The sequence below is a fragment of the Polypterus senegalus genome, chromosome 13 (genome assembly GCF_016835505.1).
Source record: "Polypterus senegalus isolate Bchr_013 chromosome 13, ASM1683550v1, whole genome shotgun sequence".
Classification (NCBI taxonomy): Eukaryota; Metazoa; Chordata; class Cladistia; order Polypteriformes; family Polypteridae; genus Polypterus; species Polypterus senegalus.
Window position 1 is genome coordinate 86,913,427 of NC_053166.1, and position 16,973 is coordinate 86,930,399.

General features: G+C 42.9%; 1 protein-coding gene across 4 annotated transcripts in view; it reads left to right on the top strand.

The window, feature by feature from the left end:
• The window catches only part of LOC120542412 (guanylate-binding protein 1-like), a 91,927-nt gene that overhangs the window by 49,585 nt on the left and 25,369 nt on the right, over positions 1–16,973 (top strand). For all 4 annotated transcript variants that reach the window (XM_039774881.1, XM_039774882.1, XM_039774884.1 and 1 more), the window contains exons 8-9: positions 3,043–3,314; positions 9,665–9,877. In XM_039774881.1, coding sequence (XP_039630815.1) covers positions 3,043–3,314; positions 9,665–9,877 — 485 coding nt within the window. The remainder of the gene's footprint in view (positions 1–3,042; positions 3,315–9,664; positions 9,878–16,973) is intronic.

A 16,973-nucleotide genomic window follows, 5' to 3' on the forward strand; every position in this document is an offset into this window, starting at 1 on the left:
GTGATCTGAATTAGCAAACATAAGCAAAATAACTATTATAAGTTAGAGATTATGAAAAATGTAAGTTATTATCATAACTGTTCAATTAAGCTATATTTAATATTGAATGTAAACTTTCATAGTAATTTCATTTTTTAATATTATCACAGACAGCTACAAAGTAATCATAAATTAAATGATCAAAGACACAAAGTCCAAGAATTTAAATTCCTGGAAAATGTTGAGTGAGCTTCAAAAGACAACAAGCTTCACTAATTTGTATTTATAATTTTTATATTTATGTAAAATCAAGTTTTGAAGTAGTATGGGACACTGGAACATTGTGACAATCATTCAATCATTTGATACTTTGATTAAGAAAAATGTCAAACTTCCACTCCAGAATTTCACATAAGTACACAAATTAAGTTAGGATCTAGTGACTGAGGCAGAAAAAGCTTATGGTTTGTATCATTGCTAGCCATTCATTTGCCACCTATTCATTGTGGATGGATAGCCTTTGTCATCCTGGAAAATTCTAGTACCATTAGGATGAAAATGCTTCAGAATAGTGATCACTCAAAATTGTTTTGTATTTATGGCCTTGCCCTTTAAGAAATTAAGTGAAACTTAACCATATGAAGAAAATACACTCCATTCCAGAGCAGAGCCATCACTATGGGAAAAGCACTTGGGCCTCTAGACTTGTTTTGGTGTATACCACGCATGAATGTAATGGCTTACTGAAAAGGTGACAGGATATTCACCTGAACAGACGACAATTTTCTTTGGAGCGTTTTACCTAGGTATTTCTTTCTTCTGAAATGAATGCATGGAGGTTACAGTCATAGAGTTTGTGCTATCATTCAGAGTTGCATCTATATGATGATGCCTCAGTATTACTTTAATCAGTCATTACCTCTGAAGCTTCAGCGAAATATGCCTAAAAAGTGTCTTCTCACAAAGTGACCCAAACAGCTTCTGTGAGCAACTGGGCCTCTCCAGTATATTCATACATTACCCTAAGCATGATGGGATTGTTTAGTGATCTTATTTCCCATCCCAGTGTAGAAGCACCTGGTTTCATTTTGATTTATATAGCTTAGTTACCCCAATATGTTTGTCATTTTTATACTAAGCAGTATATTCTTATATGAGGTATTCTGCTTTCTACAGTACCTATAAAAATTCACCCTCTTGGAAGTTCTCTCATTTTATTGCAATACAGCATCAAATCACAGAGAATTTAATTTGGAGTTTTTGGCACTGATGAAAAGAAAAAGACTCTCTGCTGTCAAAGTGAAAACAGATCTCTGCAAAGTGGTCTATATTAATTACAAATATAAAACACAAAATAACTGATCTCATAAGTATTCACCCCCTTCAAGTCAGCATTAGAAGATGAACATTTACCAACCATGACAATCTTGTGTCGGTATGTACAGGTCTATATCAGTTTTGCACATGTGGACATTAAATATTTTCCCCATTCTTCTTTGCAAAACTGCTCAAACTCTTGTTAGATTTTATAGGGATCTTGAGTGAACAGCCTTTTTAAAGTCCACAAATTCCCAAATGAATTGAGATCTGGACTTTGACTCAGCTAACATTGTTGTTTTTAAGCCACTCCAGTATATCTTTCACTTCATGCTTGTGTTCTTTTTCTTGCTGGAAAACAAATCTTCTCACAAGGTGCATGTTTCTTGGAGACTGCATCAGGTGTTTCTCCAGGATTTTTTGGTAATTTGCAGGATTCATTTTATCCTCTGACCTCACAAGCCTTCCAGGGCCTGCTGCAGAAAAGCATTCCCTTGAGCATGATGCTGCCACAGCCATGCTTCACAGAGGGGATGATGTGTTTTTGTTAATGTGAACTATTTGGCTTACACCAAATGTGGTATTTAGTCTGATAGTCAAAACCTTAATTTTGGTTTCATCCAACCAGAGTACCTTTTTCCATTTAACTTCAGAGTCTCCTGTGTACCTCCTGGCAAATTCTATTTGAGATGCAATGTGTGTTTTTTCAACAGTGGCTTTTTTTGCCACTCTCCCATAAAGTTGGCAACGATGAAGCACCCAGGCAGCAGTTGTTGTATGTAGTCTCTCCAATCTCAATCACAACAGCTTGTGACTCCTTCAGAGTTATCACAGATCTCTTGGTTTCCTCCTTCATAAGTCTTCCTCTCGCACAATCACTCAGTTTTTGTCCATTTTAGGCAGATTAACAGCTGTGTCATACTCTTTTAATTTCTTAATGGCTGACTCCAGGGGATACTCAATGACCTGGACATTTTCTTGTCTCCATTCCCTGATTTGTACTTTTCTATCACATTTTCATGGAGTTGCTTGGAGTGTTCTTTTGCCTTAATTGTATAGTCTAGGCCACTATGCTCACTCATTACAAGTTGGATCTTCCAGATTAGAGGCATTGATATGGCAATTAACAGAAAACCCTTGACTACAGACAGATAATATTAATTCACCTAATTCTTTGACTTCTAAAATCAATTGGCTGCACCAGTGTTGATGGCACATGGATGTTTCAAATGTATTCAGCCATTTATTGAACCCACTTTGTCCACTACAGAAAAATATCCTGATCCAACCCTTGCAGCCAAAGGCACATATCGAAATGCAGCCATGGACGATTTACTTGACCTGAATGATGAAACAGCAGTCCATTACAGGGCACACTTATGTACCGTACACAGCTACACACACTCATTTTTGGATCAATTTAGAGTTGACCATTGCCTAACATACTTGTTTTTCTCATGTGGAATGAAACGGGATAAATTGGGAAAAATGCTAACTCTGTATTTGCAAAGACAAACTAAGGTATCAAAATCAGGTCCCTTAAATAAATACAATATATGCCTGCACATTATTAAATATAATACATGAATGAATCTATAAATGGGAATGTAATTAGTATAAAAAATCAATTACATTTACTGATAGAACTGGAGTACATTGTACCTTTGCATTACTGCTTTATAAGCTTTACATTTTGGTCAAGGCCAAAACTGTTATAGCTCTTTTCTCCTTTTGTTTTTTTTCCAGCTTTTGTATCACTCATTGAGAGTTATATAGCAGAACTTAACAGTACACAGAAGTTCTGTGTGGAAAGTGCAGTTACCCAAGTGGCTGAAAAAGCTAACCTGGCTGCCCTAGAAAAATCCCTGGATTTCTACAGAAAAGGGCTTGAAAAGTTCTCTTCCAGTTCCATTGATGACCTCACTGATTTACAAAAACAATTATACAGAAGAGCTCTTAAAATCTTTTTGAAGAATTCCTTCCTAAAAGACAGCCAGGAATACCTTGTTAAGTTAATGGTAAGGTACCTTTTAAACCTCTGCAAGTTTTATACTTAACCCCTTAAATTAATCAACTGCTCAGAAAATTAAAGGAACAGTTTGAAAACACATCAGATCTCAATGGGAAAAATAATCATGCTGGATATCTCTACTGATATGGACTGGGTAATGTGTTAGGAACAACAGGATGCCACATCATTTGATGGAAATGAAAATTATCGACCTACAGAGGGCTGAATTCAAAGACACCTCAAAAATCAAAGTGAAAAAATGATGCGGCAGGCTGGTCCACCCTGATGAAATTTCATTGCAGCAACAAAATCATACTCAGTAGTTTGTTTGGCCCCCATGTGCTTGGATGCATGCCTAACAATGTCGGTGCATGCTCTTAATGAGACGATAGATGGTGCCCTGGGGGATCTCCTCCCAGATCTGCACCAGGGAATCACTGAGCTCCTGGACTGTCTGTGGTTTAACCTGGTGGCATCGGATGGACTGAAACATAATATCCCAGTGGTGTTCTTTTGGATTTAGGTCAGGGGAATGTGGGGGCCACTCAATGGCATCAATTCCTTCATCCTCCAGGAACTGCCTGCATACTCTCACCACATTAGGCCAGGCATTGTCGTGCACCAGGAGGAACCCAGTACCCACTGCACCAGCATAGGATCTGACAATGGGTCAAAGGACTACCTAATGGAAGTCAAGGTGCTGTTGTCTAGCCTTTAGAGGTCTGTGTGTCCCTCCATGGATATGCCTCCCCAGACCAAACCAGTCATGCTGAATAATTTTACAGGCAGCACAACATTCTCCACAGCTTCTCCAAACCCTTTCATGTCTGCTAAATGTGCTCAGGGTGAACTTGCTCTCATCTGTGAAAAGCACACAGCACCAGTGGTGGACCTGCCAATTCTGGTATTCTATGGCAAATGCCAATCAAGCTCCACAGTGCCAGGCAGTGAGCACAGGGCCCACTAGAGGACATAAGGCCATCAGGCCACCCTCATGAAATCTGTTTCTGAATGTTTGGTCAGAGACATTCACACCAGTGGCCTGCCGGAGATCATTTTGTAGGGTTCTGGCAGTGCTCATCCTGTTCCTCCTTGCCCAAAGGAGAAGACACTGGTTCTGCTGATGGGTTAAGGACCTCCTACAGCCCTGTCCAGTCCTCCTAGAGTAACTGCCAGTCTCCTGGAATCTCCTCCATGCCCTTGAGACTGTTCTGGGAAACACAGCAAACCTTCTGGCATCTTAGAGAACTTGGACTACCTGTGCAACCTCTGTAGGATCCAGGTATTGCTTCATGCTCTGAGTAGTGACACTGACCATAGCCAAATGCAAAACTAGTAAAAAAAGTTAGAAAAGATGAGGAAGGAAAAAATGTCAGTGGCCTCCACCTGTTAAACCATTCTTGTTTTGGGGGTCATCTCATTGTTTCTCCTCTAGTGTACCATTTGTTAATTTCATTAACACCAAAGCAGCTGAAACTGATTAACAACCCCCTCTGCTACTTAACTGACCAGATCAATATCTCAGACGTTTCATTGACTTGATGCTATACTCTGATTAAAAAGTGTTCTTTTAATTTTTTGAGCAGTATATTTTGTTTGAAATAATATATGGAATATATTAAAAGATTGTGTTTAATCTGTTTAATCTGTGTAAGTTCCTTCAGCAGTTTCTTATATATATATATATATATACAACTGATCATCCATTGGCCTCGCTCACTGAGTGCAAGGAAAAAAAACAAAATGTAGTCTATAAGTTATTAAACAGTAAAACATTAACGTTTTAAGAAGTAAAGATACATTGAGCACCCCTGGAGTGGTTTCGGGTAAGCAAAATTTTAAAGCCGGTATAACAGAACAGGTAAGTAGTACTAACAGCAGCTAAAATGTATATGGATCATCTCTCGGTAGTAGATTCCTTTTGAAAGGCGCTACAAGACGGCTGTGGTATAGAAATTACATTTTCTATGTGAACATCCAAATTTCTGCCTGTGGTAATGTGCCTTACTGTCATTACCAGCAATTAAAAGAAAATCATTTTTGTGTCCTCTGCAGTGTTATCTCTTTGAGGGTTGAATATTTTTTCAGAAAATAGTTCCTGAAAAGCAATGGTTTCACACAGAAATCAAGATTAAACGTCTGTTGCTGCATGCTGTGGCAGCCAGTTTGACAAGAATGTGCAGCAGGCTTGCTGCCAAGCTGTCTTCACGTGGCTGAGGTAGTCTCTACCTCTTCTCCTTGTTAAGTGGCACTCCTCCCTGGTGAACATTACCTTTGGCGTATCAGCTACATGAACCTGTTCAACACCATAATTAGCTGGGAACCAGTCAACTGAAGCTGGAACCTCACATTCGTTTTCGATCACTTGTATCAAAATTGGAGTCCGACAAGACATAGTCCAGTTCAGAGATAATAGGCAAAACATCGTCTACGCAGTAGTTTGCTTTATGCAATCACTTTGATCTCTCGCCAGCTGTCACTGCCATTTTTGCTGTTGTTTGCACCTTGCTACTCATGGGAGCACAAGAAATTTTGGTCAAACCAATGAAGTTAACTTTACTTCGAGCAACGAGAGCCCAACTAAAACATAACAGTTGGCTTTTTCCACAGTGTTCAGTTGATTACCATCATCAACTACTCCTTTTGACAAAAGTTGACATCAGCCCTGAAAGAGTTAAGAGAGAAAGCTTTGGTTTGGGATAAAAGGAAAAAAGGTGTAAAGAAAGGAAACTTGCCTTTTTCTTTTATATAGTGTAGACAGAGGTCTTCGCTGACGATATGAGTGTCGCGGTGGGTCTCGTGTAGACTGGAGAGATGGCCCTGCCATTAACTGGCCGGGATGGCAATGTCGATCCTCCACTCCTGTGCATGTCTTCATAATCCGACCTGACAACCTCATAATCGTATACGTGTAAAAGAAAGTGCGAAGCGCCTTAATATTAGTTTGCCGTGGTCTAGAAATGGGATCCCGTGTTAACAGTTGTCTGAGCTATAGCTCATGGGAAGGAGGAAAAAAATGTTTACTTTCACTTAAGGCAGAAGCGCAGTCCGCGTCTCAAAGGCCGGCACAACTACGCACGCGCGGCTGGCTGCCAAACTTTTGTAGTATTTTTGAAGTGCAGGAAACGGCACTTTTTGCAGACACGTTCACGTGATGAAAAGTCTCTGCGCTCTTTAGAGGTCTTGCTTTCTCTGCGTACTGCGTTCATAGTCAGTTCACGTGAGCCGCTCGGAGTACATGCATCGAAGCTTCTGAGCTGTGCCTGTGCTATCTCGTGCGATCTCGCAATGTCCACGGCTTTATTTAATGTTAGCTAAGACCCGGCACTTAAAAGTTTCTCGCTGCAGCAATTTTAACTCCGTTACAAAGTGATCCAAAGTCTCGTTTATACCTCGTGTCTTCTCATTAAACTTGTATCTCGCGAATAAAGTATTTGGCGTTTTTCTTCAGCGCTCTTTGGAAGCTCTTCCTTCTTTTCTACGTACTGCGGTCACAGTCAGTTCACGTGATTACGTGGGAGGCATGATGATGTCACACGCAGCTCCGCCCCCACGCCCATCGAGCTAACGTCCATTACAGTATATGGAGAAAAATAGGTTCCAATTATGACCATTACGCGTACAATTTCGAAATGAAACCTGCCAAACTTTTGTAAGTAAGCTGTAAGGAATGAGCCTGCCAAATTTCAGCCTTCTACCTACACGGGAAGTTGGAGAATTAGTGATGAGTGAGTCAGTCAGTGAGTGAGTGAGTGAGTCAGTGAGGGCTTTGCCTTTTATTAGTATAGATACAAGCTTAATATAGTTACATGGGATTTTATTGATGATTATTATGTTGATTGACAAGAAAAGCTGTAAAATGTCAAAGTAAAATCAAAATTCAGATTCTTGCCACTGTAACAGTGGATCTGATTTGGGCAGGTTTCTATTATTCCTAGAATAACATCAGAGTTGTTATTCCAGAAGAGTCAGTCAATTTGAACAAATCAGCTTTAAACCTTGCCTTTGACATCATTAAGGAGAGACTTTATGCTCAAAGGCACACAAGTTCACATTTTGTAATAATAGATTATTACTGGAAATATTATAAACAAGCTTGGAATACTTTGTATGGATTTTTGTGAATGAGAAAAGATGAGTCTTTCTTTAAACTTCAAACAGCGGATTTTGCTTGTTTTTTTGTGTGCTTTCTCTTTTGTGATGTCAGAGGTTGACTTTTGGTTGTAAGCAGTTGACTGTCCCCCCCCAAAAAAAACTCTGATGTAATTCGGGAACAAAAGAAACTTAATGATATCAGATTGCCCTGTTGTAAGGCACCATAATTTTGTGTAAATCATGGATAAGTTCAATAGGAAGCTGTCCATTAATGGCGTTGCCCTATCATATTTGTAACTTGACCCCCTAAACCAGCCACCTTCTTCTCATAAAATAAGCACCAGGGGCCTGAAGCATCTTCTGGGAGGCTGGAACAATCTCTGGATGGGGCGCCAGTTTGTCACTATCACTGCACCACCGTGTTCCCATGTTTAATACATGCTTTAATTCCTATCATCATGAAAATGATATCAAGTATTCATCTTAGTATTTAAATTGTTCAGAGAGTTGTAATACCATGAATGTAACATATTCTGTGTCCTGCTGGAGGAACAGAAAGCCCGTTTAAGAAGCACGTACAGTAGTGATTCACACACATAGTGCACATAGAAGAACACATACAAACAAAGCATTTAACATGCTACTTTAGCTATGATGGGATTTGAGAAACTAGTAAATTAAACAATTTTAAGATGAAGTTTATGACGTTCTGCTTTAATGACAAAATAAGCTATGTGATTAAAGTGGAAATTTCAAGATTAAAGTTGACATTTCAAGCTTTTTTTCCTACTGTGTCCCTATTCTTTTCTCTGTACCATAATAAGCTTCCATATGACACTCAGACGATGGGCTATGACTCGCCTTTTCACGGTGACTTCGATATCTGACAACTTTCTTTTTTTCGGGCACTGTACGACTTTGTGAACTTGAGCTTTTGAGTTTCTCCAACACTCTTTGTCACTCGATCAGCTTCCTTTTGTTGTTTATACCACTGTTAAAACCAACAAATAGTACGTTTTTTTCTTGCATCCACTTGGTATTCACTGAAATTCTTCTATTTTCCCCAGAACATTGAACAGCTATTTATATTGATTTACATATTCAAAGAGGCGTAATTCTAGGAGGAGACTGGGTGGGATGGCAGACGCATGTATGTGCATTACATTTCACGCTGACCAGGATTTACGTAGCAGAAGAACGTGGAAGCTGGCATGTGCACAGATTTATGCATGTGGATTTTTTGTGCATATGCACATTTCCGCTTTTGTACGTACGCCATGTTTTAGTTTGATTCTTCGCACGCCATTATGCATGAGGCCCCAGGTGATTCAGACGTACATTTTATAAGAAAAGACTTGAGTAAATGGAACACATTATCAGTCTTATCCAATGTCTACAATACTCTATGTGCCTTTACTGGCTCTTCATAGACAAGTAAAAATAACCCACAGCCTGAGATCTATCAGTATAGGCTATTTGAATTCTCATTTCTAGGTTGTTGCACAAACAGTACAGTCACAGACCTTTAGCAAATCTCTGTCACATCTGTGATCAGGCTTTGGCTATCACACTCATCGGCCAACTGCTGTTCAGTTACAAGGCCCTACATGCCCCAATGAATTCTCAGATGTCCTTGTCATTTGCAATCAGTGAGTTTCTGTTCTTCCCTTATTAAATTAAGTTATTCATTCAAGACCTGTGACATATATCGCCACTTTCTAATTAAAAGGCAAACAAGCCACTGACAAATGCAATAGAAACATAAACAATTTGACATATAGTATGAGTGGAGAACATTCAGTACATCAAGCTGGTTTGTTTAGCTAATAGCTAAGCTGTCCCAATATATCATCCGGATACTTCTAAAAAGAATCAAAATAATGTATACACACAAGATAAACTGTTAATAAGTATAATACTTAGCACTGCTATGCTAAACAATCTATGTGTTCCTTCAATACAAAGGGCAGTAGGGTAGATATTCAAAAAAGATTGGAAGAGAGCACTTTCTTAGGTCATACTTAATCTTTGTTTGGAGACTACAGAGGAATGTGTGTAGCAGACAGACAATGTGGTAACACCCACACCAAGTGATATCTTTTTACACAAGAAAAGGATTTATGTCCTTTAGAGCTGCTTTTCACAATATAGTTGGTAACATTTAGACATTGTTTTGCATAAATACTTTCTAAAATACAGCAGTATTGAGTGGTGCAATAATAGACTTTTATCAAATGTTGATGTTTGTTTTTTTTAATGTAGATGACTACAAAAAAATATAATGAAGAAAAATTGAAAAAGATGCATGAGACGTCATTGGAAAGATGTACTGTATTAATAAAAGATCTTAAAAAGGACTTGATTAACAATCTGAAATCCGGAAAATACAGCAGACCTGGAGGATATGCTGAGTATATGACAGATCTACAGTCCATCATAACAGATTTCACTGCTGATACTGAAGAAGAAGTCCAGGTATGAGTTTGTTTGGAACATTATGGTGGATAGTAAAACCATCACATTTTGATTAATTTCTGGCCAAAGCATAATTTGTATAGAGCTTTAATATTCTGCCTGTGTGCATGTAGGTTTCACTGTAGTTAAAAGACAGTTTTAGAGAAACTGTTCTCTCTGAAGTGCAAATGGAATGGAAGTATTAATGTGTCTTCTGTGATGAAATGCCATTCCTACTGATGTTGAGTCCTACTACCTTCTGTTGAAAGACAGTAAATGAAATGGAGGTGTGGGTGAGGTTTGGCTCTGTTAATTGTTTTTCATGTGTTGAATGTTGTTGCTGTCTTCTCTCACTCATCTTTTTATCTCAGCCCGTATCCTTTTCTTTTAAGGCTTGTTTTTCCTTCCATTGAAAAGTTTGCAGAGTTTCTGATGGGCCAAAAAAAAACCAATGCAAAACAGAAGAGAAACAGAGAGAAAACATAGTAATTGAATTTTTGTAGTTAAGTATCTCTTCAGTGGGTTCTTTTTGAAAATATACATGTTAGGAACCACTACAGTCTTCTGCTCTACCAGCTGAGCTTGCATGTTCTCCCCGTGTCTGCATGGGTTTCCTCCGGGTGCTCTGGTTTCCTCCCAAAGTCTAAAGACATGCAGGTTAGGTGCATTGGCGATCCTAAATTGCCCCTAGTATGTGCTTGGTGTGTGTGTGTGTGTGTGCTCTGGGGTGGGCTGGCGCCCTGCCCGGGGTTTGTTCCTGCCTTGAGACCTGTGCTGCCTGGGATTGGCTCCAGCAGACCCCTGTGACCTTGTGTTAGGATATAGCAGAGTTTTGCAGAACTTTATTTATTTTAAATGGTGCATTTTCCTTCCATTTACTTCAACTGAAACCAATGCAAAAAAAAAAGACATACAATTCATAATTTTGCTGTATATTTCAACTTTAACTAGACATAAAAACTTTACAAGTAGCGTTGAAGGAAAACAGGGACTGATTTTTTCTTGGAGAGAAACCATGGTGTCTCTGCTTATTTTGTTTTGCACAAAAACGGAGAAAAAGACTGGGGGCTTTTCTTTAAAGAAACAATCTGCAAGGAGTTTTCATGCTATATACACATAGACACATTTCTCCTTGATTTACACCTCTGCTCCACAAAATTACAAATCAAACAATTCAGATGTGATAAAGTGCACTTTGCATACTTTAATTTAAGGGTATTTGAATACACCATTTAGAAATTACAATACTTTTTATACATAGTCTATCCACTTCCCCTCCAGAAATGTGAAAAGTTAGGACATCAGCCAGGTTGTCCTGTTTAATTCCAGCAAAACAAAAGCTAAAAAAGTGCACAGTGGCACAATCTCAATAGTTTAGTGAAAAGAAAACAGACTAGAAAGGCAAAGGTTATCTGTTCTTTGGCGTACGTCTTGGTCAGGAGGGAGCACTGTCTTGAAGTTAGCTCAGTCCAAAAATACATGTCTTCTTTCTGGGGAGCCTGGGTTTTAACAGCATTCTGACTGAAAGGGGTGCAGTCAGTTTCCCTCATGGGACATCTTCTCGAAGCTATGGAAGGGGAAAGGGAGGCAACACACTTAGTGACAGCACCCTCTCTCTTCCTGGAGTGGTATGTTATACTTTGATGAGTCCCCGAAAGGATGCTCATGGGTGACTATATATATATATATATATATATATATATATATATATATATATATATATATATATATATATATATATATATATATATATATAAAAACTGCTCAAAAAATTAAAGGAACACTTTGAAAACACATCAGATCTCAGTGGGAAAAGAAATCCTCCTGGATATCTATACTGATATAGACTGGGTAATGTGTTAGGAACGAAAGGATGCCACATCGTTTGATGGAAATGAAAATGATCAACCTACAGAGCCCTGAATTCAAAGACGCCCCAAAAATCAGAGTGAAAAAATTATGTGGCAGGCTAGTCCAATTTGCCAAAATTTAATTGCAGCAACTCAAAATTGTACGCAACACTTTGTATGGCCCCTGTGTTCTTGTATACATGCCTGACAACATGGTGCATGCTTCTAATGAGATGACAGATGGTGTTGTGGGGGATCTCCTCCCAGATCTGGACCAGGGCATCACTGAGCTCCTGGACAGTCTGAGGTGCAACCTGGTGGCATTGGATGGACCAAAACATAATGTCCCAGAGGTGTTCTATTGGATTTAGGTCAGGAAAGAGTGGTGGCCAGTCAATGGTATCAATTCCTTCATCCTCCAGGAACTGCCTGCATACTCTCACCACATGAGGCCAGGAATTGTCGTGCACCAGGAGCCACTGTACCAGCATAGGGTCTGACAATGGGTCCAAGGATTTCATCCTGATACCTAATGGCAGCCAAGGTGCCTTTGTCAAGCCTGTAGCGGTCTGTGTGACCCTCCATGGATATGCCTCCCCAGACAATCATTAACCCACCACCAAACTGCTCATGCTGAATGATGTTACAGGCAGCATAATGTTCTCCATGGCTTCTCCAGACCCTTTCACTTCTGTCAAGTGCTCAGGGTGAACCTGCTCTCATCTGTAAAAAGCACAGGGCACCAGTGGTGCATCTGCCAATTCTGGTATTCTATGGCGAATGCCAATCAAGCTGCATGCTGCTGGGCAGTGAGCTCAGGGTCCATTAGAGGACATGGGGCCCTTGGGTCACCCTCATGAAGTCTTTCTGGTTGTTTGGTCAGAGACATTCACACCAGTGGCCTGCTGAAGGTCATTTTGTAGGGCTCCGGCAGTGCTCATCCTGTTCCTCCTTGCCCAAAGGAGCAGATACTGGTCCTGCTGATGGGTTATGGACCTTCTATGGCCCTCTCCAGCTCTCCTAGAGTAACTGCTTGTCTCCTAGAATCTCCTCCATGCCCTTGAGACTGTGCAGGGAGACACAGCAAACCTTCGGCAATGACACGTATTGATGTGCCATCCTGGAGAACTTGGATTACCTTGTAGCAGTGCTACCATTGGTTAGAACTGCATCTCCCAGCAGTCCTTGCAGGGCTGTTGGGGGCAAAGGTGGCCAGAGGGGTTCAAAAGGAGGGCAGGGGACGAAGAGGAAAAAAGTTTTGTTTTGGTCGTTTGCTGCTTGTATTTATCTGTGGAACTGCCTGTCGTTTTCCTGCTTTACATCTTCGTGTCCTGGATTGTGTTGTTTGTTGGGGTCTGGAATCATTCGTCTACCTGTTTACTGTTACTGAGGACGTTGTCTGGATTATTTGGCTTTCACGGAAGAAGGAGCTCCTGAACCATTCATCTGTCAACTTACTTCAGCAACTACCGGTAGGACTGTGTTTTTCCATTTCCCTCGCTTCATTCAAATCACTGGACATAACTTCACCGCTATTATTTCTTACATGGACTTTACTGCGTGTTTGTCATGTTTATCTGTTAATTGTAATATTGCCAAGGGATCAGGGTGGTATTATTGTTTTCATTTAGTAATTTAATTTCATTATACTTTTTGTCGTTTAAGTTCCCAGGGCGTTTTCTTTGTCTCTGTAGTGTGTGTGGTGTGTGTCGTGCCAAGGCTGGGGTTGTCCCTGGTAATCCTCATATAAAATAAATAAATCACCGTCTTTCTCGACGGTGTGAATCTTAGCGGCTTCTGACCGCTACAGATTTTGGCGAGCCGGGTAGGAGCCAGGGTTATTTACGACACCTTCTAGTGCGACTTCACTACACTCTTTCAGAAGCATGTCTGTTGTAAGCGCAGTGCAGGGCGAGGAACTTGAACTTAGTGAACCGCTGGTTGATGTGCGTCCGCTGCCTAGGCGCGTCCACTACGGTCAGAGCCCCTCTCGAGGAGGAGTTGAGCCTGCTGGATACCCCGTGTGTCTCCAGTCCGAGCAGCCCGAGATCGGCGAGGGACAGCTTCTGCAAGACCTGACGTTGCGCCTAGAACAGCTAGAGACGCGGGTTGATGACATCGCCCGCAGTTTTCTAAATCGTGATGAAACTGTCCATGATCTTATCGATGCCACGGCCGCCCGAGTTTCCGGAGAGGCGGTTGTGAGGGTGCAGCGTCTGGAGCAGTCCTTCCAAGTGTGTGCAGCGCCTGGAAGCCAATATGAGAGAGGAGATCAGGAGGCAGGTGCAAGAGAGCTGGCGTGCGTCACGCAGCCACTGGGGCAGTCGACTCCTGTAGCGGGAGTGAGGAACGACTGGGGACAGTCGGCCTTGTCCGTTGCGGTACCGCGGATGGAGTTTCCAAAGCTGGCCCTCAGTGTGCACCCACGGGCATTGTCGACTTTGTAGAGGAGGTCGACATGTTCGTGGAGCTGCATCCTCTGAGTGGAGCCGAGCTGCGGGGATTCCTGAACACGGCACTCAGCGGGCCGGCACGCTCTTGGTGGTTTGCTGAGCGGCACAAATACAACTCCTGGGCGGAGTTTCGCGCTGCTTTCCTGAATGCGTTCCTCTCTGACGAATACCAGGCGCTGTTGGAAGAAAAGCTCCGGACCTTTGTGCAAAAACCATCGCAGAGCCTCCGGACTTTGTCTTTGAATTCCGTGCGTTGTGTCTGAAGTGGCGATCTGACATGCGTGAGGAAGAGATATTGCGACGTGTCCTTGATGCATGTGACCCTCGGGTGGCTGCTACTCTGAGGGGGGTCGTGAAATCGGTCGATGAGTTGGTGAAGGTGGGGTCCCGAGTGGAAAAGGATTGGGCGGCTATCGGGCTGAGTGGGTCTCGAAGGGTCCCACGTCTCGAGATGTCCCCTGTCCAAACCACGAGGGAAAGCCCCAGTGGATCCCCGGGCCGATCTCACCTTGGTGCAAGCCACCTTGCCCCTCTTAGTGGTGCCCATACAAGTGCGGGGTGTCACTGGAGAGGCAGTCATAGATACAGGGAGCACTTATACCCTTATGAAATACAGCTTGTGGGAAAAGCTTAAAGTGCCTCATGAGCAGTTAAGGGAAAGTGCAAAAGTAAAATTCTTTCTTGCGGATGGAAGGGCGACGGGCAAAGGGCAGGGTTCCCATGAGGTTCTGCTTACATGAGACACACTGGGAGACAGAAGTTTACATCCTGGAAGATGACCATCTGTCAATGCCCTTGTTACTGGGAATGGACTCTCTGGTGTCGGTAGGTCTTACCATCCATCTGTCGCGCTGGAGTATGAGTTGCCGGGGTGGAGTCCATCGGTTTGGGACGAAGGCTCAAAGTAATCTGGTTTGGCATAACTTGTGTTATTACCTTGCGCAGTTGGTGGACGAGCCCAGCCCAGTAGAGAAGGCTATTCTTGAACAGCCGGAGCTTGTTCAGCCGCTGCTTAGGAGGTGGCACTCTGTGTGGACGGACAAATTGGGTCGGACTGAGGTGGTGTGTCACCACATTCACACAGTCGACCCTGTCCCTGTTCGGCACAGAGCTTACAGAGTGTCGCCTCTGAAAAGAGGAATAATCAAGGAGTGGGTCGACCAGATGTTGGCGGATGGGGTCATTGAGCCTTCCACCTCGCCTTGGGCTAGCCCTGCGGTGCTCGTTCAGAAGGCCGACGGGACCTACCGATTCTGTGTTGACTATCGGGAGCTGAACAAGAAGACCTTAGATGACGCTTACCCCATGCCCCTCATTCATGACATCTTGGAGTCTTTGCATGGGGCAGTGGTTTTCAGCTCCCTTGATCTGAAGTCCGGGTATTGGCAGGTGAGGATGGGGAAGAGTAGTATGGAGAAGACTGCCGTCATCACCCCGGAGGGGTTGTTCCAGTTTCGGGTGATGCCCTTTGGACTTAAAAACGCTGGGGCGTCATTCCAACGGCTTATGGAGCAGGTCCTCCGGGACTCATTGGAAAGACCTGTTTCGTGTATATTGATGACATCATCGTATTCTCCCCATCTGTCTCACAACATCTGAAGGACCTTGATCACATCTTCCAGCGACTGCAGAAGGCTCATCTGACACTCAACACCGAAGTGTAGATTTCTACAGGACCATCTAAACTTCCTCGGCCATTTGGTGTCGGCAGACGGGTCCGGTAGACCCAAAGAAAATTAAGTCCATCTTGGACTACCCAGCCCCAGGAGGTAAAAGTCTCCAGCGCTTCCTGGGGATGGCTGGGTGGTTCCACAAATTTGTGCATGGGTTTGCCGACATCGCTGCCCCTTTGTTCCAGCTGCTGAGGAAGGGATCCCCCTGGGAGTGGTCACCAACGTGCCAGGACTCCTTTGAAAGACTTAAACAGGCATTGATATCACCTCCAGTCCTGGCACAGCCTGATCCCAAATTAACCTTTCAGGTCCACACAGACGCAAGTGACCTCGGACTCGCGCCGTTCTTGCTCAAACTAACCAAGGAGAAGAGAGAGTGGTGGCCTATGCTTCACGGTCACTGAAGGGCGCCGAGTATAATTATTCCACCACCGAGAAGGAATGCCTCGCTGTCGTGTGGGCCGTGGAAAAGTGGCGTCACTTCCTGGAGGGACATCCTTTGAAGTCTACACCGACCATAGGGCTCTGACCTGGGCATTCAATTGCCGAAGACCACGTCTAGGCTAACAAGGTGGGTTTTGCGCCTCCAACAGTTCACGTTCAGGGTGTGCTATCGGAAGGGTTGTGCTAATGTGGTGCCCGATGCCTTATCCCGGTGCACGAGCCGCACCGATGGTATGTGCGGTATCGGTCTCTAACCCTTGGCCTGATCTTCCCCTGAACATGCAGGAAATTGTTCACTCTCAAGCAGCCAGTCCTGTGTGTCAGGGGTTGAGAGAGGGCTCAGGGGGGAGGTCTGACCGCATACATTATAGGGAACTTCAAGGGGCACTCTATCGCTGTGTTCCAACAAAAGACCGGGGTTACCATTATCAGTTGGTAGTGCCCGAGACATACGTGCCCAAGTTCCTACAGTATTACCATGACAGCCCGATCGGTGGTCACCTTGGACGCATACTAAGACACTGTTTAAAGTCTTGGAGGTGGCATGGTGGCCGACGATACGCAAAGACGTCTGGTCCCATGTCCAGACTTGTACCACCTGTCAGCAATACAAAACCCCACCTGGTCTCCCCTCAGGTCAACTCCAGCCAGTAACCATCACTACCCCGGGGGAGAGCCTAGGCGTGGACCTAATGGG